This window comes from Stegodyphus dumicola, chromosome 8 (genome assembly GCF_044657685.1).
Source record: "Stegodyphus dumicola isolate Sdum_Otavi_A_Nest chromosome 8, ASM4465768v1".
Lineage (NCBI taxonomy): Eukaryota > Metazoa > Arthropoda > Arachnida > Araneae > Eresidae > Stegodyphus > Stegodyphus dumicola.
The window spans coordinates 108,230,430-108,254,407 of NC_140775.1; the positions used below are offsets into that span (position 1 = coordinate 108,230,430).

At 31.7% G+C, this 23,978-nt stretch overlaps 1 protein-coding gene across 1 annotated transcript in view; it reads right to left on the minus strand.

The window, feature by feature from the left end:
* Positions 1–4,816, minus strand: part of LOC146995918 (uncharacterized) — a 43,836-nt gene extending 39,020 nt beyond the window's left edge. Inside the window, exon 1 of the mRNA XM_085822249.1 lies at positions 4,609–4,816. Coding sequence (XP_085678375.1) covers positions 4,609–4,759 — 151 coding nt within the window. The 5' untranslated portion in view covers positions 4,760–4,816. The remainder of the gene's footprint in view (positions 1–4,608) is intronic.
* Positions 4,817–23,978: the final 19,162 nt, after the last annotated feature.

Consider the following 23,978-nt stretch of genomic DNA (forward strand, 5'->3'; position numbering starts at 1 on the left):
AGAAATACCAAATTACTGACATCATGATAAGTTTTTTTTCCCTCCAATCTGCATCGAGGTAGAAAAGCAGACGATTAACTCCACTCTTCTTTCAAGTTCACGTTGTTGTACTTTCTGAGCTTTGTTATTTCACGAGATTGTTTAGTAATCTCATTTTTTTTTAATCTGGATATTTTGTGGATATATTAAGAATATTTTAAATTTCAGCCCTTTTTAATACAATGACAGATAAGAAACGCACTCGTGATTTTACTGCTTGCAACTTTGGAAAACGTAAACACGTTGCATTGACAGTAATGAAAAAAGTGGAAATTCTGCTAAAGATGGAGGCAGGTGCTATGCTCGGTTTATAGCAGAATCGTATGGAATTGCCACAGGGACTGTGTATGATATACGAGACAATAAAGAAAAGCTGTTGAAATTTTACAGCAACACTGATTTTTAACACAGGAAATCTTTACACGAGACGAAATCAGCAAACCTCAAAGCTGTCTTGTAAGAGTGGTTCCGGCAGCGGTGGAGGGATGGAGTACCTATTTCAGGACTCCTCCTGAGAGAAAAGGGGAAGCAGATTCATGCTGATTTAAAAATAGAGCCTTATGTAAATGAAAAATAAAATATAATGTTTATATATGTAATAATAATTTAATGCATATAATTAATTATTGTATTAATGTATATAATAATTTAATTAAAGGTATTTAATACACCTTATTTATTTTGCACTTTTAGTTTGAATATTATCTTTTCTGTCCTGAAATCCGCACAACCTCTGGTCCCAAGCGTTGTGGATTTCTGGACTTCTACCGTATTAGATTTAGGCGCACTTCAAGAGTCAACCCGCGGTATCGATATTAAAAATGCATTAGATTTCATAATGAAAACTTTTGATGTGCCTCTTGTAAACATTGCAACTGATGGAGCTACAGCAATGCTGGGTAAAAATATCGGTCTTATTGGGTTTTTAAGAAATGATTCTCAAATTCCATAATTCATACTGATTCACTGTTTATTTCAATGAGAACATTTCATTACAAAATATTTAAAACATTCTGATGTTATGAAAACAGTGTAACACATTGTAAATTACATTCACACCAATGCAAAAAATCATCGACATTTAAAAAATTTCCTTGAAGAATTAAAGGATGAAGAACTTCCAAATGACATTAATTTCTTTTGCATTGTTAGATGGTTACCTAGCTACAACCTATTAAATTGATTTGTAGATTTGTTTGATCCGATAACAGCATTTCTAAAAGAAAAGGAAATAACCTATTCAGAATGAGATGATGATGAGCGGTTACAAGACTTAATGTTTTTGACTGTCATGGAACATTTGCAAACACTGAATTTACAATTGCAGGGAAAAGATAAAATAATATCTGACCTCTCACAGTGTATATTTAGTTTTCAAACTAAAGTACAACTTTTTCAAATGGACATTAAAAACAAAACATTTTGTCATTTTCCTCGAATTAAAAAAAATTGTTCCAATATTAAACAAGAAAATCTCAATAAATATGTAAAAAAACTAGAAGGAATATTGACAGAATTCCGAAATAGATTTTAAGACTTATAATATTTTAAATAGTCTCTTGATTTTTTTTCCTGAATCCATTTGAAATTAACATAATTCAAGATGAGTTTTCCATTTCCAATATAGTTATGACCCAGAAACCACCTGGAGAATTAGAATTAATAGAGATATAAGAAGGTCAAGCTCTACAATTAAAATATAAGTCGACGCTGATTACTAAATTTTGGAAATTTGTACCAGAATCAAAGTATCCCGAATTAAAAAAAGACTGCTTGTTGAATTATTTCAATTTTCGGAACAACATACTTACGTGAATCATTTTATTCCACTTTAAAATTCGTGAAATCCACACACCGATCAGTATTAACTAACCAGCATCTCAAAGAATTACTGAGAAGTGCTTTCACAAATTATTAAAATTATTAAATTAAAAAAGATTATTAAAAGAAGTAAAATAAATGTGTTTAATTTTTAATATTTAAATCCAATATACATATATTGTACTTTTATTTATATGTTTTCAATAAATATAATTTTTGTAAGAAAAATTTTTTTAATATCTTTTAAATACGTATTTAATTGCGGCTCGCGAAAAATTTCAAATTTTGAAAAATGGCTCGGACTATCAAGGAGCTTGGCCACCCCTGCTATAGAGAAATAAAAAAAATAGAGTGATGGTGATGTAATGACATCATAATTTTGAAACATAGCTCTTCTGCTTCATATTGTAGCACACTTCAAATAATAATAATAATAATAATGTATCCATTTCGTAGGTAGTAAAATTTCCTTACTGCCCACCAGTTTCGCAGTTACTCAGTTTAGTATAAATAAAAATTTATATAAGTTATATTTATCCATTTATTTATACTTTGCTCATATTTATAACAGACAGAAAAATTTATGTCCCACATAGCTAGCCCGTTCCAGTGAAACTGTGTCAGCTATGTAACCTAGAATGGTATGAAAAGGAGAAGGCTTGTTTCTTGGAAAAATTTCTAGCCTCACACTTTGTTAAGATGTGATAATTCCACTATGCATATCATAATCATAGTGCAACACCTAAGAGAAGTAGCAAAGTCTTATAAAGATACGGAAACAGGAGAGAGAGCGGAGCATTGGTGAACGGACTTTCATCATCGGATGGACAAAAGCCTCTACCGTCCATAATTTAAGTTTAAATCACCCACTATTAAGGTGATAGGGACCAATTTAACTCTGCCTAATGCAAACACTAAGATTCAAAGATTTTTAGTTCCCTCATTAAATGAAGGTATGTGTAAAAAATTGTTCCAAGATTAAGTTTAAAAAAATTCATTTTACTACATATAATTGTCATATAACAGTGTATGTATGAAATTTGAACTCGTAGCTTGTCAGTAAGTAGTTTAAAAATTGATAAACTTTTGACCATAACAATTAACATTATGGATAAGCTAAATAAAAGCTAATAAATTCTGAATTCTATGTATAAAACTCATTTACATGTTATGTATAATTTAATTTAAATAATTTTCAAATAGATATGTACTTTGCCTAATATTTTGTTTAGTAACTGCAGGATCAGATGTGATAAAGAAATATATCAAAAGTATACATTTTGAGAAAAATAGTGTCAAAATTACGTTTATAAAATCAAGTGCAGAAAATCTGAAAATAAATAATATTCCCCCTCCCCCAAAAAAAGCATTTTTAAGACTTAAAATTAGCATGCCCTTCAATATTTAACAGAAATTTACAATTTTTAAATAAATCATGAATTAATTTTATAATTAAGTGAAAAGTTACTTATCTGATCACAACAGTTGTAAATAACATTACAAATAACCTATATTTAGAAAATCTACAATTTGAAAAATCTACCGATGCTTTCTTATTATTCACACCAGTATAAAAAATCAGCAATTCAGTGATGATTTTAGTGAATCAGTTAAAAAAAAAAAAAACCCACAAGTTTGGCTATCATTATCGTTCATGAGTATTATTTCTTTTAGTAAATAATAATGAAAAGAGGCATTTTACAAGAAACAAAAAATTTATGAGAAAAACAGAAATCTACATAGCAATATTTACATTTTTACAGCAATGCATAATGTTCACCTATGAATGCTGGTGTGAACCATGTGTGCAGTATGTAAATGCATGAATCAGATTATTGTGACAAAAACATATACCAAAAATACAGCAATTTTCTACCAATTGGAAAAAGCAGAAGTGCATTTACACTCCAGGTTCCTTACTTTCCGATTATTTAATCAGAAAGAAGGAAACTACCTCTTGCTAAGTGCAAAATATTTATTTATTTAAGCATAAAGCAGTATTATTCAGTTCTTTACATATTTTTAAATGTGTTCAAATTAGATGCATCTATAACAATGTTCTATCATAAAAATATAGACATCTTGAAAATCTGCAACTGATCTAAAAAAAGGAGGAACTTTCATAACGGTAGCAAGGCATTACAGTGCCCATTTCTAGGAGGATCAGTTTTTTCTAATCTGTAAAGAGCAACTATTATTATAAAGGTGCGGTTACCTTTATGCTGGGCAGCGCTATGCAAATAGTTTTCATTTGCCCAACATCTTGATCACATGGTCAGTAATTAATTATGCAGCATTAGTATGACAATTCACTATTTAAGTACGTCATTGATACTTAAGAATTCTCAACAATATAGTATTACAAACGCATAAAATATCCATTTTGCTTACTCGGTACTGAAAATCAATGTACTGGAGAATAATTAAATTAATTTTGTCATTCACGCACTATGCAGGTAACAAATGAAAAGTTCCGGCTTCACAGTACAACTACAAATGAAAACTGTTTTTAAAGAGTCGCATTAAATATTTCTGACATTTCGTAAGATTAAAAAAGAAAATTCAATTACATCGCACAGCAAAGAAAAATGCAAACTGACTACAAATAAAAGTCATGTTAGATGTACTGACAATTCGTAAGAAGGGAAAAAAAGTTCAATTAAATCTCGTATTTCTATAAAAAATTATAAGAAAATGCAAGGACGAATTGGGAAACCACAAATTTTTAAAATATTAAGCCAATCTTACGCAAAAATTCCAAACTTCTCTGTATGGATGCATCGTTAGACGTAAAGTATGCAAAATTGAAAACATAAAAATTTTCAATTATGTGTGACAAACATAAATTTTCTAATCTCATAATTATCACCTTTAAATACACAGTGTTATTCAACGCCATACATTTACGATCTCCCCGCAATGCGTAAAATCAGGGGTGGCCCAACAGCCATGCGTAGTCCCGGGAGAAAATTTTGCCGCCTGCGCATGACGTCATGTCAGTTACATTATCGACTAAGGCTCCTATAGCCTTTTTAGAGGAGCCTTATTATCGACCTTATAAGAAATAGACTAACCCAAACGGGTTTTCTCCCTTGTCTGAGGCGTTCCCGGCTGTCACCTTCATCACATCCGGAGGAGTAGGGACGGCTTGCTAGGTTATTTATTGCAGCGTGTGTAATTGTCATGAAAAAGCTGGTTGTAGCGCCTCAGTTCACAAATTAGAGTTTCTACATACTTTTATTTTTGAAATTGAGATTAATTTTTAAAAATTTAGCATATTTTTCAAACATAATTAACGTTCCACATAATTATAAAGCTGTTGCATGCTTTCAGAACTGGATATTTTTTTAACTTTTCCTATGCTGTGTGGAAATTTGTAACTACTTCTTTTAGAAAAAATATTTTAAATCTGACCTAATTGAAAATTTCAAACAAGCAGTTTCCTCCTGCAATTTTTATGCTTTCTATAGCTAATACTATTATAATAAAAAATACTAAAATATTTGAAAACGAATTTTTGAAAGTTGTGTTTAAAATTCTAAATTGCGCTGCTTTTTTAAAATTATAGATGAGTATTATAGCACAATATCTATAAAGGAATTTTATTTCAATTATATTTCAGAATACACCACAGTGATAAACACTTTTGACGCCTTAAAAATGTTTATACATTTAATTCTAATATTAAAATTGTATTTAACCGTAATAATTAACTTTGCTTGTATTTTATAATGATTATTTTTTTAATTTATTTTTAGTTCTGCATAAGATTTTTTTATTTACTGTTAATTTAATTTATTAGCCTAAAGGGGCGGTAGCCTAGAAAGGCTGTTAGTTTCGAAGCGGCATTTTGCGCTGTTTTACTATAAATGTCCGTGTCTCCTTGCAAATTGTTGTTACCAAATATTATCGCCCTGTATTATGTGTAAAGAAATTAAATAATAAAGAATCTGCATGAATACATGTATGTTTCTCACACTGTCACAAAAACGAAAGTATCTAGAGCCATCAAATTTTGAATAATGTAATCTTCCACGCGAACATGGGCATCTGGACGGCCGAATTTCGAATTTGTTTTAATCTATTTCATATTTTGTAAAACTTTAACGAATTTTTGATTAACAAACTCAACGAGTTACGAGCGAGCACTGTACGAAAAATAACAGTTTTATCTCCAGTGCGGAAATTCTAAAGATATGCTGTTTTCAAATGTATGTGGTTTATGGGCGAAGAACATGATATTCAATAAATATAGGTAACACACAAAACTTTAACAAAAGAGTGCTTCTAGATTTTATTTTTTTTTTTCCTTCATTACGCTCAGAAAATTTTATGCTCCGAATTTTATGAATTATTAAAATAACTAATCCCCTTTAATGTTAATAATTTAAGGATTATATAATCAAATAAATATTATCGTTTTGTAATGTTATTATAGTTTGGAAAATCACTGCCTGAAAATGTTCATTAAATTTAAAAAAATTATCAGATCTTGTTTAATTTTACCTTATTTATTTCGCGTACTATCAATCTTATTTAATTTTACTTTATGTTTACGCAAAATTAAGTTCATAAATTCTGCGCTTAGAGTTTTTACCGTTTTACCAAAGTAAAGATGTTTGTACAAGAATTACGCGTGAAAAAAAATGGGCGAAATGCACTAAAAAGTGCTTTAATGAGATATATTAAATCCTATTTGGGAAAAACTGTGGCTTTTATAATCTCATCGCTATACAACGTATCACATTTAGTAATTAAAAAGAGTTATGTGATACAAACACCATAGGTTTCAGTGTTAAAATAAACCAAATCGTCCCTACTCTTTCTTGCCGACATGTCGGTGACGCGCGCCCCGCCCACTGGGTCAGTGTATCTCTTATAAGGTCCATGCCTTATAAGAAATAGTGTGTGTGTGTGATTATTGCAAAGCCTCGAGGGCTATCTGCCTAAGAGGAGGGATGCCTTCGTGGAGGATTTTCTAAGGGAAACTGGCTCGTATACACGTTACACATGGGGAAAACCACGAAAACGGCCATGCAGCCAGCCCGTTTGCGGGATTCGAACTTCGGACCGAACTACCAGTTTTCGGGGACTTTACCGCTCGGCCCCTGGTGGGCCTTATAAGAAATAGAAAAACCCAAATGCCTTTTCTCCCTCTTCTGACGGCTGTCACATTGACGACATCCGGAGGAATAGGGACGACTCGCAGATATTTACAATGGTTGTCTATTGCAGTGTGTATAATTGTCAAGAAGAAGTTGGTTGCAGCGCCTCATTTCACGAATTAGAATTTTTAGATATTTTTATTTTTGAAACTGAGACTGATTTTTAAACATTTAGCATATTTATCAAGCATAATTAACATTCCAAATAATTATAAAGCTGTTGCATGCTTTCAGGCCTGGCTATTTTTATATTTTTTTAGCTTTTCCTATGCTGTAAGGAGATTTGTAACTACTTCTTTCAGAAAATATTGTTTTAAATCTGAACTAATAGAAAATTTCAAACAAAGAATTTTCTCTTATAATTTTTATTGGTGTAAATAAGTAAAAAATACTAAAATACCTAAAAATGAATTTTTGAAAGTTTTTGCTTAAAATTCTAAGTTGTGATGCTTTTTTAAGATTATAGGTAAATATTATAGCATATTTTTTATAAAGGAGTTTTATTTCAATTATATTTCACAATACATCGTAGTGATAAACACTTTTAACACCTTAATAATTTTTTTACATTTAATTCTAATGTCAAAATTGTAAACTGTAATAATTGATTGTGCTAACATTTTATCGTGATGATTTTTTTTAATTTAATTCTAATTCTGAAGAAGATTTTTTTAATTTATTGTAAATTTAATTTATTAGCCTAAAGGGGCGGTAGCCCAGAAAGGCTATTAGTTTTGAAACGGCATTTTGCGCTGTTTCATTTTGAACGTCCGTTTCACTTTGCAAATTGTTGCCGCCAAATATTATCGCCTTGTATTATATTTAAAGAAATTTAATAATGAATAATCTGCATGAATACATGTATATTTCTCGCATTGTGAAAAAATGACGCTATCTAGAGCCATCAAATTCTGAATAACGTAATCCTCTACTCGAACAGCCGAATTTCGAATTTGTTTTAATCCATTTTATATTTTGTAAAACTTTAACGAACTTTTGAATAAGAAACTCAACGAGTTCAAAGCGAGCAATGGCAACACTGTACGGAAAATAATATTTTGATCTCCAACGCGGAAATTCTAAGGATATGCTGTTTTCAAATATTTTGTCATACTGCTGTTGAATTGAATTTTGTTTGGTTTATGTGCGAAGAACATGATATTCAATAAATAGAGATAACACACAAAGCGTTAAAAAACGTCCCTTTGAGCGTAACATAAAATCTGAGTGCTTCCAGATTTTATTTATTTATTTTCATTACACTGAGAGACGTTTATGCTCCGAATTTTATGAATTATTAAAATAAATAATCATCTTATGATGTTAATAATTAATGATCATATGATCAAACAAATGATCGTCTTTTAATGTTGTAATAATTTAAAAAACCACTGCCTGAAAATTCTCTTAAAATAAAATTTAAAAAAAAATCAGATCTTGTTTAATTTTGCTTTATTTGTTTCAAAGCTTCATGCACTATCATTCTTATTTAATTTTACTTTATTTGTACACAAAAGTAAGTTCATAAATTTTGTGTTTAGAGTTTTTACTGTTTTACCAAAGTAAAAATGTTTATACAAGAATTACGCATGAAAAGAATGTGCAAAATGCAGTAAAACGGGCTTTAAAGAGATATATTAAATCTTATTTGAAAAAATTGACTTTCATAACCTCATCACTTATACGACGTATTAGATTTAATAAATAAAAACAATTATGTGATACAAACGCCATAGGTTTCAATGTTAAAGTAATACAGATCGTCCCTACTCTTTCTTGCAGGCATGTGGGTGACGCGCGCCCCGCCCACTGGATTAGTCTATTACAAGGTCCATGACTGACAATCCTTAGTTCTTGGCGTTTGTTTACATTCGTTGCATCAAACAGTTTCATTTGATTTGTGTTGTTGATTAGCTATTATACCTGGTCAGAAATGGCAAATTACACTGTAGAGTTATGCCAGAATTTAGAAGGAAAACTAGAAGTCAGGGTATCTCACATACCATCGTTTTCCAGGTGATCCAGAACTTCGTAAGTTGTGTATTGTTCGCTGAAAAAAAAAAAAAAAAAAAAAAAAGCAGATAATTTCAGCATCGAAAATGCATGAATATGTGCTCTTCATTTTACACCTGATGACTACGTAAAGGCAGAATTGCTTCGCTCAACTTCTAAAAGGTGCTGAAAACCGATGCTCTTCCCACTTTACATCTTACATCATCATCATGTGAAAATAACCTACCAATATGTTGTCCTCAAAAAACTGAAGTTAATCTGGAGAGAAAGATTTCTAAAACGAATGATTCATCCAAATTTATGCTAAAAAAAGATAGAGCAAGCAGGTGTCAGCCTCGCGAAACAAGGTAACCAGAGTTGGAACTTTAGCTTCCCTTTCCCCAAAAAAGAAAAGGCTATAAGCTGATAAGATAGACTGTGCAACTCAGTTCACACCCAGTGAAACATTTAGTCGAAGTGACATATCATCCAGTGACACATTTCAGTTAGTCGTTACAATCAGATAAAATATCTGCTTATTCTTGCTTGCTGAATCATGCTTAATCATATGTCTAATGTGATTTAATTAACATAACTAAGTGAATTTCCGCATGCTTGATCCTGAAGACAAACAAATATTTGTTTGTCACATATACACATATATATGTACATATACACATATATATGTACATATACACATATATATGTATGAAATGTAATTTCTCATACATTATTTGTTTTGTGCAGCCGGGGCAACAGGAATGAGACAAATTTTGGAATATAAAGTGCTAGGCTTATTTTAGCATCCATCTCACAAGCGTTTCTTTTCGTACCTTGAGCAGAAGCCCTATTTATACATATGTGTGCGTCACGAGGCTCATCCAATCAGCGATATTAATTGAAATCACGAGGTGACGCTATCTTCCCATCAGGAGTGTTCTTAAGGACTTTATGTAATATGACAGATTTATGAGTTTGGCGATTTGGCGGGCGCCAACAAGTTAATATATTTTATACTAAAGAAAGGATTTCGCCAAAATTTAGGAACTGGGATGCAATTTAGGTAGAGAATCGCCAACACATTATTAAGCAATATTATTAGAATTTAATTTAATCAATTGATTTAAAAATATCATTACATGTACATATACACATATATATTCTTCTTAGTTTTTTATTTTTGTATTATTGCGTTAAAATATTTCGTGGAGCTACAGCGGTAACTTTTTAGCAAGATCGCTGCAATGTTTCTACCTACTACTATTATTTCATATTCTTTTGCAGCATTATGCGCAAAAGTTTTTGAGACCAAATAGGTCTTACGTCTAATTACTTGTTAGCTTTACATTTTCTTTTACAATTAATATACACATATATATGTGTATTATGTTGGAATACAAATAGCGAAAGAGTAATTAAGATAGTCTTTTTCAGTGTTATTTAACTGCTGCATATGTTTTTAATTTTGATTCCGTATAATTTGTTTTTAATTATAACATAAAGAAAAATATTTAAATACTGAACACTATTTCGAGTATAACAAAAGTATTTTAAGAAAAAAGCTGATATAAATACAGTAGTTATTAAAAATATTTAATCTGTACGCAGGCCTAATTGAAATAAAGAACTAGGGAAAGAGTACTTTTAGATAATACTGAAAATATATGCACTTCTGCTGAAATCTGAAGTGAATCAATATAAGTGACTTTTCATTTTAGAAAGAATGTGATAAGTCTATTTAAAAAGTACACTGACGTGGTAAAGAAATTTGTAGAATTTTATATTAATTAAGTATGAATTTGGTGATTCAAATCATTTTATATATTTTTTTTACTTGAGATACGTAATTTAAACTGAAAAATCACGATCATATATTACTCACAGAATACCAAAATTTGTTTGTATTAAAAAAATGCATGAGCAATGAAAACATATGGGAAAATGCTTTTTGATTATGTTGTAGAGTCATTAGGATTTTTTTTAGGCAGAAAAGATCGCCGGGAATCGAACCACGGACCTCTGGAATACCGGCCCAGCGTGCAGAACCACTACACCACGAAGGACGCTAGGAAAGTGGGAGAAATACCTTATAATGTTATTACCATGGTTTTAACAGTTCTAACTTCACGTGTTATATTCAACAAAATTTATTAAGTGCAGGCAATACAACGTAAAAGTATTTAAAAATACCGCGTTTTATAATATTTGGTTTCATTAACTGAAACATCATTTTCATACTCTAATGCTTTCCTTTAAGAAAAGGATGTTTACAATTATTTTAGCATTCTTACGAATTCTGAATATAAAATAAATATTTGGTTTGACAAAATACTTAATAGGAAAGTATATACCCAATATTTCCAATATGTTATTATATATACTACATATAAAGTGATCATTTTGCTTTAGTTTACATTTTTTCCATTACTGAAATCATGCAGCAGACGCGTCGACTAGAGCTACTAGAGTAAATACGAAAACTTTGGCAGAGGTCGCGTGATCCCAGTATCCGCGTCCAACTTCGCAAAATGCAGAACGAGATAAGAACTGAAACCCCTTTTTTTTCAAACAGACGGAGTGGAAACACTATATTGAGCCCTCAACGACAGAAGATAATTCGGTTTGGCGGGCCGCCGCCCGAATACGCAAACAATCTAGACACATTTCGCCCCTTCAAACGGCCGATGACGCACACAGACACTGAAAAGTATGAAGTTTTAGCCGACAGCCTTGAAACACAATTCACTCCAAATAACGACGCTTACTGTAACCGTCCGGTTACACAAGGGCGCATACATTCATGTATTGAAGCGTTGAAGTGACAAAACCTATCACGCCTGAACTCAGGCCCACTGATCCTAAAGAGTTGATGGAGTACATCGAAAAACTAAACCCAAAAAAGGCTCCAGGCATAGATTGTATCTCTAATCGCATGATTAAGAATTTCCCCATCATGTTTATTGTTTGGATTACGGTCCTTATTAATTTTATGCTCAGGAGAAGCTACTTCCCCGACCGTTGGAAAATTGCAGCGGTCGTCCCCATGCCAAAACCGGGGCAAAATTTAAATTTACCCGTCAATTACAGACCAATTAGTCTGCTTTCTTCACTCACCAAAGTATATGAATTTGTTTTACTTAATCGCCTGAATGAATTCTGTCGAGATAAAAATTTTATCATCCCGGAACAATTAGGCTTCCGACCTAAACTCGCCACGGTACACCAGTTACCTTGTATAGTGTAATTCATTCACAAAGGCTTTCGTAAGGGAGAGAAAATTGGAATTGTCTATCTTGGCATAGCCAAAGCCTTTGACAGGGTTTGGTATGACGGACTTATTTACTAGCTCATGCGACTTGGTTTTCCGGCTCACATCATTAAAATTATTAACTTGTACTTGGCCGGGTGGAGTTTCCGCGTGCGAGTTAACCACGAATTCTCCTCCCCCCCCCCCGCCCGATCTACACCAGGGATGTCATCAGGGCAGTCTTCTCCTCTGCTCTTCAATATCTATATTAATGACTCGCCTAAGGCACCTAGTATTGATCTAGCGTTATATGCGGATGATACAGCCATCCTCACTCACCATTTCAACATCACCACAGTAATCTCTACATTACAGAGTTACCCTTAAGCCTTAGAACTCTGGCTCGGACTGTATAAAATCAAAATTAATGTCGCTAAGTGTTCTGCCACTTTATTCATCCGAAGAAATATCCTCCGTTTAGATAACCTAATTTTCTCCGTTGAACCTATGCCCTGGGTTACTACGTAGAAATATCTTGGTGTTATACTAGATTCAAAATTAACCTGGCAATCTCACATTCAAAAATTTTACAGTAGATTCTTAATTCTCCCTGTTTCATAAGAAACGATGTTATTCATAATGATCTCAAAATTATGCCCATTAATCGCGTTATACAGCGACTTTCGGGAAGATTTTTCAAAAACATCCATTTTGTTGGAAATCCAGTATTACGTACCTTGCCGGTATACGATCCTGCGGTTGCTTTTTCAAAAAAACGACCCAGAGCAATATTAAATTCTGATTATGCTCAATCACCATTTTAAAGGAATATGAAAATAAGGACGCCCAAGTGGATGCTTACCTCACGTTCCTGAATCCCAACCGCCTCCGCGTTAACAATGCATTAGGACATGGACCGGAGGAACCCCATACTACAACTCTTTAAAAAGAGTCTTTTAGCTTCTCTTTAACAAGGGACCACCTTATCTCCGCAGCTGCACGCGACTTCACTTAACTTTTATTTGATTCTTAAATGCTTCTTTTCACCCGCTAAACGGCTTGCTTTTCTCTTCCCTCTAAGGGGTCGGATTGCTATCAGACCTTTAAAAGTCGCATCGATTAGCGGCCAAAATCTCCCTCCTCCTATCAGCCGATTCTTCTGATAGGAGGAGGGAGATTTTGGCCTTGATTTATTCCCTTCCAACGAAATACATAGAAACAGAAATTGAAATATAAATTAGAGCGAATGTTAAAATAGATAGACCTCTGATCTTAGAAGGGATTTGTATTTACATGTTATTCAGGACTTAGAAGAGAAGGGCAGCTCATAGAGCTTTTCCATCTGAAGCAGAAAGTGAGAAGGGATGACGTACTCATGACGACACTGAGCGCGGAGATGCAATTCACACTAGACCGTCAATCTCGGAACGCCTGCAATTTTTATCTGAGCGAGTTCAATATACGCAGGTGAGAGAAATAGAAAGGAAAAGTTCCGAAATGGTTTGCAACGGAAATAATTAGATCGTGGAATGGCTTTCAGTGGGTACTAGGGAAAAAAAGGATATGCTCGCTGACTTATTCCCGAACCGTGGAAGGAGTTTCACTGCTTATTTTTATGCTCCATGTTTTATTGAACATTTTATTTAAGGACAGATTAATTTTTATCAATTTATGAAACAAAAAAAAATATTTCGTAGAGAAATACGAGTTTGCAATGTAAAATTGTATGCTTATTTAAAATTTGCTTAAAGGCATAACGTCTTGGCGAAATTACATAATTTTGTTTATTCCAATGAAATTTAATATTTATTAGAACTCTTATTACGGTAAAGTAACAGAGTATTACATGAAGTTACAATACCTAATTGTAAAGTTTTTATTTACTTAAGGTATTGTAGAAAATTGTAACTGTAAATAAAAAGAGCAGACAATCAATAAGAATAATAAATAATGCACTTACGAACGAAACGCTAGCTACCCTCACAAAGCAGGAGCCCGTTCATAGTAGGCGCTCAATCCCGGAACGAGTGTAATTTCCTATATTCAAAATCCCTTTTCCTTTCTTTTCTTAGCTCATCCCTACTTTCACGTACCATACCTACAAATCTTGGACTTTTCCGGCAAACAATAGAATTCGTTCCGGGATTGAGCGCCTACTTGTAATTCACAGCTTGGAAATTAGCGTTTAAAATGAGCTGTGTGTGAAAGATAACTATAATTTGGAAGAGACAATGTTACTGCTGCTGTTTACTGAACCATTAAAAAATTTAATAATACTTACTCAATTTTAAAATAATAGATAAAATGTGCTACTCTTTTTAACATAAAGTTCCGTGGTTTTTTTTTAATTATTATTATTATTTACAGGTTTTTTATTTAATGCACGTTTATTTCTAATCATTTCTTTATCTGCATGCTAACTGAGAGAATGTTTATACTGCTTCTAAGATAACTATAATAGCAGATATTTAAATTTACTCAAAAAACAACTTTACATTGACATAGTTTTAAACATATATGACATATATGGCAAAATTTCTGCTAATCTACGTTTGATTTTTTGCCTAATTGTAAATTTTACATTAGCATATTTCTCTTCCGATTCAATATAATAATAGACATTTTTAAGATAATTTTGTAATGTATACTTACAACTATATCACAATTGAATAAATGTGTGTAAGATTGTTACCTTAATTTTGACAAAATAGTTTTACTCTACTTAAAACAGTTACTTAATTTTTCAAAAGTGTGAGTAAAGGAGACAAGTCTTTTTATGCTAATTACTTTGATGTTTTATACTATTATATTTTATATAGAATACTGATCTAGCACAAATTCGAATAAATTTTTAGTTACAAAGGATACAATAGGAATAGCTTTAACAAGTACTTAACAAAATTAATTTTGTTAAGTACTTGTTATTCTTGTACTTTACTATTTTGGTACTATTCATAATACTGGAAGATATTATCGATTAACTCATAGGAGTCAAATGCTATTTGATTTCCTGTGAGGAGGAGCATACCTTTGAGGTAGTTCTTGAAAATAATGTTTCCGCTATAGGGACTTTTTGTCTCTCGTTTCCCTTGACCATTAAATAATTCGGTTTTAGTTTGTGACAGAATTTGATTTCTTCGCAATCTCTATTTAAAACCTCTTTAATAATATCAAAATTTAAAACAGTTCCATCTTCTAAAACAAATCCTTTATCAAAAACAGGGTTTCTCAGTAATTTGAGGCACAGCGCGAAATGTGATTAAAACAAACTGCACATTTTGAAAAAAACCGAGAACTTGGTCCAGTTTAGAGTAATAACAGAATTTTCAATCTATATGCATTTCGTCGAAACTGAGAACGTATATTTTTTCTACGGAATTCCAATATTCGCCTCTTTCCTCCTTTAGAGTAAGAACATCACTTTGAATTCTTGTACTACACTAAAATTTAGCGCACCATTACTTTAACTTGCTAATACTAGGTAAAGGAATTCCAATTTTTTTCTTTTCCAAAAATCATAGCTTTAAGATGACAGAGCTCTTATGACAATGCAACGTGAAATACATCCACTAGTCCACCTGGTTTCTTCCTTTTTTTTCAGCAGTGCATTAATCTGCTTCTTTATAAAAATAGGCTTTAGACATTTTTCCAAATTATCCGATTTGTGTTTCCCTCCCCGAAATTTCACTATTTGAGATTTTAATTTCTTATACCAATTTCTGTCTAGATGTCGTACACCTTCTTTGTCGCTGAACAAACATTCTAAAATTTTTCTTATCCCTATTTTTCAATACTTTAATACAATTTTCTAAGGATATTATTTTGTTCTTTAAATTAGAAATGCATTCTTGTTTATCCTTAAAAATAGGGCATTCAGAAATATCTACATTTTCATTTGTGAGTTTTATTTCAAAATCATTAACATTTGATTTATTATTGTCATCATAATTTACTTTCGGCACAGTATTCCTTTTTGTGGTTATCCAAATAAGCTATCTTTCATATCATCTTCATAAACACTGCATAGAAAATGTTCGCTGCAGATTTTTCCGCTCTTCACATTAATAGAGTCTTGTCTTTGACATTTGTCTATCCATTTTTTCGCCAAAAGCAAATTCTCATTTGGGTCCTTTGGTCCCATGAAATAAAATAGCCAATCCTTTCGTACTTCTGTAAATGCTACGACACATTACTACAGCGCAAAAAGCCATATTACATAAACGATACTTTACAATATAGAATTTAAAATAAAAACTGACTAAAAATTGATACTGTAAAGAGCTTCAATACAAAGATTTCATAGATAAATTTCATCAACATATTATAACAGGCAATTTAGCAATAGTTCAAAACCAACATTTAAGAATTTTAATGGAAAAAGGTACCAAATTTAGACCAGTACTAAAAATTAACAAACATCACAGATTTAAAAGTTTCGCAAAAAATATAGACGAATTTATAGTTAAAACTAGTTTCAAATTAAATATTCCAAATTCTACCTTTATGGTATGGAAACATGCAGTATTAGAAGAATTCAAGCAAAAAATTCGAAGAATTGAATTTAATAGCAATTTACAGTGGAATATTCTCATACCTCTTTTACAGGATTTAAAACAAGTTCATAATTACCAAAATTGACAAAGCCAATAATAACTTTAGCATAATATGAAAATTTTTTTATGTCTCATTAATTAATACTGAACTCAATAATGCCATTACTTACAAACTCATCAATCTACAAGAAAATGTTATTGCAAAAAAGCTAAAAGCATTTCATAAGAAACTGCAAATTTCACAACCATCTAACTACAATAGATTAGCAAATCTATATGCTCTCCCAAAATTTCATAAATCACCACTCAAATTTAGATTTATTGCTAATGGTACAAATAATTATAAAAAGAATATAGATTACATATTTGCAATTATACTTAAAAAAATCTGTAATTTAATCCAACATCTCTTTAACAAACAACACAATTATAGTTGGATTATTTATAATAATGCTCCAGTTCTCAGCAGTTTTAAAAGCTTAACAATCAAGAACATTAACTGCTATGACTTTGATAACCTTTATACTTCTCTACCATTAGAAGAAATTTTTACTAGTTTAATGCAACTCCCACAACTTTTTCCTGACATACATGACATCCTTTGTATTGAAAGGTGGAATACTTATCTGAATTGTGCATTATTTAATAACTACATTAAATTCAATAATAAGATCTTTCAGCAAGTTAGAGGAATTTCTATGGAAGCAAACAGTTCTACACAAATTTGTAACTTATTTCTTTTTACTTTTGAATATAAATTAGAACTAAGTTTAAATAAAAATGAATTAAAGCTATTTGCTCATACTTTTAGATACATAGATGATATTATAACTTTCAATAATAATTCTACTTTTGAGCAATTCAAAATTTACAAAAAAGAGAATAAAAACACCGCTATAAAAACATTGGGCCAACGTTTAATTAGATTAAAATATTACTGAAATTGAATATCGAATTAAAAACCATCATACCAACATTTAAAAGAATTAGAATATTATTAAATTCAAATACTTTAAAATACGTTATATAGAATATAATTAACATTAAAACATATGGACAATAATTATCTCAGCAATTTCTGAAAATAGTGTATTAAATTTTTTTAACAAAAATTGGAGTATACAACTATAAAATAAAAGAAAAATATGTACTTACATTTTTTTGAGTATTTAACCTGTTGTTGATAAGTACCACAAAAAAAAATCGTAATCATAATTTAGATAACATCTTTGAAGGAATTCGAAGATATGAATTAAATTTTAAAACCGCGCGGAAATGCACAAATTGTCAGTAACCAATCCGGGAGCTGATTACAGCTCGTTAATTCACAAATATTATATAACCAATCAGAGAGCTTATTACATCACGGCTAGAATTAAAATTATTTAAAAATTCATACATAATAAAATCATTTCTTAAAAAAAATGCAAAATTAAATTGTATTTTAACATTTAAGAGCCATAAATAATGTTTAAAACATTAGATTAAATTTATACATATTAAAACGAATTACTTTTAAAGTAAGGTGACGTCATTGATTACATCATCCACAACATAAAATTTCATAAAATATGATAAACAATAAAATTATTTCAAATAAAAATGCAAAATTAAATTGATTTTTAATATTTAAAAGCCATAAATAATATTTTAAACACGGAATTTATTCACAATAAAACGCATTATTTTTTAAATAAAATGACAACAAAGTATCGGTTACCATAAATAACTTATCCAGCAATGGGTTTACCATAAGTTGTATTATTCGCCAAAGGAAAATCGCCAAAATCCGTGCAACCGTCTACCAAAGTAGCACCAAGCTGCTTCTTAAAGCAAATGTAAATTCTTTACTGAAATCTCATTTATTGATACTACATAAGAGTATTAAACGAAAGCAAACGGCTTTCTGTTAACCAAACGTTATTTCTTGAATTGTAATTTGTTATTTTAAAATGTTAATGCGCATAGTAAATTAATTTGTGAATAATATTGTTTCACTGAATACACGTTTTGATGTTAAAGTTTGAATATATTCATGGACGTTGTTCATTAGAATTTATTAGTTTCGATTCTGACATACAGCAGCAGATGTTTTCCGGAAATGTTTAGACTAGCGATGATCTATGATGTGTTTACGTCAAATCTTTTATTATTTTTATTTCCTTTGAGTGCTGTAGTTCCTTATTAAATGTTTTATTCTACATAAAATAAAATATTGTACTTGTTGATTTATCTTTCGACGAACATTTTGAGAAAATGATTATGGTATAATACTTTAAGAAAATACGATTGTTTTCCTTTAATGAATGCATGTCTTGAAAATATTTCTTGAAGCGAAAGAAAATAATTATGAATAAAATCGAATGACTATTTAAATAAAGTAAAAGAGTTACTAAGTGTGTGTTGCTTAATCAGCTTAATATTTTGTTAAGATTAAGATTTCGAAGAATTCAGCTTAAATATAAAAGCTTATGGTATGACATTTATGTATGTTTTTGTATGTTTTGCTAAGTAGTAAACAATGTTTGAGCAATTTATTATATGTTATTTTCTGGATACAAGTTGAATTTATGAGGGCATTTTATGATATTTTTACGACTCCGAAATAATAAATTTTAGGAGTATTATTGTTTATATTTATAAATGCTGTTTAATAGTGGTATATAAATGTACGAGTAACATTGTTTACATTTATACATGCTGTTTAATAGGGGTATATACATTTCACTTAAAGGTATAATTATTAATTCTAAAATGCTGTATTGTGAATAAAATCGAAATAACAACAAATTCAACTTCATCTTTTCCCTCCCCCCTGACGTCTCATATAATTATGGCTTACCTTGCCAAAGCACGAAAAGAGGATTTAAAAGCTCTCGCTACAGAACTGGGTTTCACTGTAAACGACACTATGCGAGTAATAGATCTTAAAGATCTTATCGTCAATTCTGACACTTATGATGAGGCTTTTACCAGGAATCTATTGGAAACTTTAATCGAAACTAGACAACAAAAACAACGTGAAAGTAACGATCTAGAGACACGTCAAAGAAAAGAACAAGAACTTTTATTAGAATTGGAAAGTTTAAAATTACACCTGGCAGCTGCTAGCTGAAATCCTAAATATGCCGCCTTTGCTTCAAATGCAGCTATTGAAACAAATATTCAAAACCTAATTCCTAAATTTACAGGAACTTCTGACATTGCAACCTACCTGCAAAGTTTTGAAAGACAATGTGAGAAAGTTAATATAAAACAAATAGATTACATCACTCATCTCCTACCTCTTCTGCCTATAGACATTTCGCAAATTATTTTAAGAGAACCAAAAGACAAATTAGAAGATTATTCTTACATCAAGAAGATTCTGCTACAAAGATTCAAATTAAATGCTGAATCATTTCGAATTAAACTTACCACACACCAAAAACACCCTGAGTCCTTATGGAAAGATTTTGCTTACGAATTAAACAATTATCTCGAAGAGTGGCTTCATAGTCTCGATGTTACAGACTTTGAATCACTCAAAGACTTGGTCCTGACGGATCAGCTTAAAAGAAGAGTCAGTAGTGACGTTAAGGAGCATTTTATTGATACTTGGGAAAAATAAAGAGTTCATCTGAATTAGTACAGAAATTGGATGATTATGAAGCTGTATGTGTTAAAGATACGAACTACAAAACTCCACTTCCTGGCAGGCGAAACTATTCTTACAAACCGACTAATCCATCCAAACACAAAGTAGAAAATCGAACAAGTGACATACAGGGAACTCATAAAACCTTTTCAAATCGTGGTCAGCAACAAACAGAAGAAAAGCGACCTCCTTTAACATGCTATGGGTGCGGCAAAACTGGTTTTATCAAGTTTAAATGTTCAGACTGTAACCGCCCAAAGACTTCAAATTCATCAAGTTTTGGCACTATCCAAATCCGATCCTGTTTATCTTCCACTCGGACTGCTGTATTTCCAATTAGTATTGGTGGTGTTTCCGATACAGCTTTCGCCGACAGTGGTGCTAGTCACTCAATCGCAAGTGAATCCCTCTATCATATTCTGCAGAAACAAGATGCAGTATTTGAAAAGACAACACTACAGGTGTCTTTCGCTGATGGTTTGGTATCTGAAAAAGAGGTACTTCGCACCGAACAAACTATTCTTCTCGAAGGCAGAGAGTTCAAAACTCCGCTCCTTGTGTTGCCTGATGCCAAAAATAACTCAGTTAGGAATTGACTTTCTTGAAAAAGCTAAAATTGTTTTAAATCTTGCTGAAAATAAGTGGAACTTTTCTGATGCACCTCGAAGAAAATATAGCTTCGTGAAACCTCATCAATCCCAAGTACTGGAAGAAACCCCAGTTGTTGTAAACAACTGCCGACTACGAGAAAATGAAGGACAGCAATTATCTACAGCCCAACGGCTTGCAACTGATGCATTGCTTAACAAATATCACACTGTCTTCAAAGTAAGGGGAGAAGCCACTCCATTCATTGAACATCATATTAACACAAGAAACAGCCCCCCTGTTTCAGTCCCTCCATATCGGATGAGCCCAAGTAAGAAAGAACTGTTGAAAAAGGAACTTGATTCCTTTCTGAAACAAGGTATCATAAAAGAATGTGAAAGCCCCTATGCCTCTCCTGTGGTTCTGATTCCCAAGGCAAATGGAAAAGTACGGTTATGCATTGATTATCGTAACCTAAATGCTCAAACCGTTCCAGACACTTATCCTTTGCTACGTATAGATGATTTGTTGAGTGAAACAAAACCGACACCTTATATGTCAACTATTGATTTGAGATCCGGTTATCATCAGGTGAGAGTAGCTGAAGAAGATCAAAATAAGACTGCTTTTGTTTGCCCTTTTATTACATATAAATTTACCCGAATGGCCTTCGGATTGAGAAACGCTCCTGCCACTTTTTCTAGATTGATAGATAAGTTCCGTTCTGGACTTAATAATGTGTTTGCTTTGTCATATTTAGATGATATCATCGTGCTGTCATCTAGCTTCGAAAAGCACATTTCTGACTTAGAACAAGTTTTCCAACGTCTATCGTTATTCATGCTCAATGCTAACCGTGAGAAGTGCCACTTCTGTTGTGAAAAAGTGAAATATTTAGGCCATTACATTACTAAGCATGGTATAGCTGTTGATCCACATAAGACTGCTGCCATTGCAGAAATGCCATCGCCGAAAACTGTTACGCAAGTGCAATCGTTCGTACAAACGTGTTCCTGGTATCGTCGATATATTCCAAATTTTTCTCAAATAGCCAAACCGTTAACGGATTTAACAACGAAGAGAAACACCGAAATTCGTTCCTGGAGATAAAGTTTGGGTCACACTTCACCCAATCAGCAAAGGTCCAATGAAAAAAACTGCTAAATTCATACCGAAGAGCGATGGTCCTTATGTGATAGTGACTACAAGATATCCAACCACTTATGATATTGCCGATCCTCACGAACCAGACAAAATTCTGGGCAAGTATCATGTTTCCGCCTTGAAACCATATCAAGATCAAAATAAGTTTCAGAACTCAGCTCGTGTAACTCCAGTGGTTCCCTTAAAAAAAAGAGGGCGCTCGAAACGTGTAATACCACTCGACTCTGCATCTATTGCAAAAGGTGCTGGTGACGCTAAATCTACTGCTCGCCAAACTGGAGCCCATTCATCTGATTCTTCGCCCGCTGCACAAAGTAGACAAATGTCAGTTCCTGACTTCTTGCCGAGACGTCTACGAAGTCAGAGGGGGAGGATGTAACAGACCTATTTAAGTGTAACTGAACTATTTTATTCAACGCCATGAACTCATGAACTGTAACCGAACTATTTTATTTAAATGCCATCTCGTGGCGATATGAAAAAACGTCAGTCGACCTCCAGCCACCATGATGATAGTTTACTATGTTATGTTATTCAAATGTTTGATGTTCCATTTGGTATAAGTTTCATTTTTATGTATATTTCTTTTGTTTGTACCCGTTCCTGTGTACTCTGTTAATAAATCCTTTTAAAGCTAGCCGGCATTAGTGTCTATTGAGGAACAGCTACATCACAAACTCTAATATCTCTAAAAAAGTAATAGAAAACACGTTTCATAGCCAAATTATCAGAATAAAAAACATATGTACTGAAAATGACGATTTAAAGGAAGAAATAATAAAGCTAATTAATGTACAAGTTGATAACGAAGTACCACCAAAATTTATTAATTTATATATCAAAAAGGCAGGCCTTGACTTTACTTTATAATTTTTTAGGCTCTTTTGGATATGATAACATTACCTTAAACCTTAGCTGGAGGGTAATGAAGGATATAAAAGAGTAGAGAAATTATTGTAAATTTTTATTGTAAATATTTTGTAAATATGTATATTTAATCAATACTGGATTCTTTCCTTTTACTAATAAAGGGCCAACTCTTTTCAAAAGTCTCAATTATAGCCCGAATTGAGTGAAGATTTTAATATTCTTCTTCTAATTTTCCATAGTTTAGCCAGTATTTAGTTAAGTTTTGATATACCAATTGAAATCAAGTTCATTAAACTTTTAATATTTTCTTTCATTAAATTTAAGTTTTAATTAACTTCCTAAAGTAATTTTTGAGAAATTTCTGGAATTATTTAGAGGTTTTTTAAGGACTTCTTTTCAAAAAATTTTGGGAAATTTTACTTTAAAACTTTAATATTAAAACATTTCAGTTTTCTTAATTACTTTAATTTTTTGATATTTTCACACAAAAAATTTTTCTTTTCACTTGACGTTTTTTTTTTTTTTTTTTACACACTTTTTCAACAGGACACACGTTTCGCATTGCAGGCGGTTTGCATTTTATTCACAATACCACTTCACTTTATTTTCCTTCAAGCAAACTTGCATCTGTTGATTGGCTCAGTTCTTAACTCCCTAAAAAATTGATAATTACTACCTTTAGGATTTTTAATTTTTAATTTAATTTAATTTAATTTTTAATATTAATGTTTACAAAAAAAATTTACTATAACAAAGATAGCGGCTTGGTACTCAACTTTACCTACATGGGCGCCATCTATATAATTTGGGGAACACACTTACTTCTATTTTACAACACTTTTGCAGGCCCCAACGCTCATATAGTAGGTGGGTTAGAGTTGAAGCTTACTGTTTACTTAAGT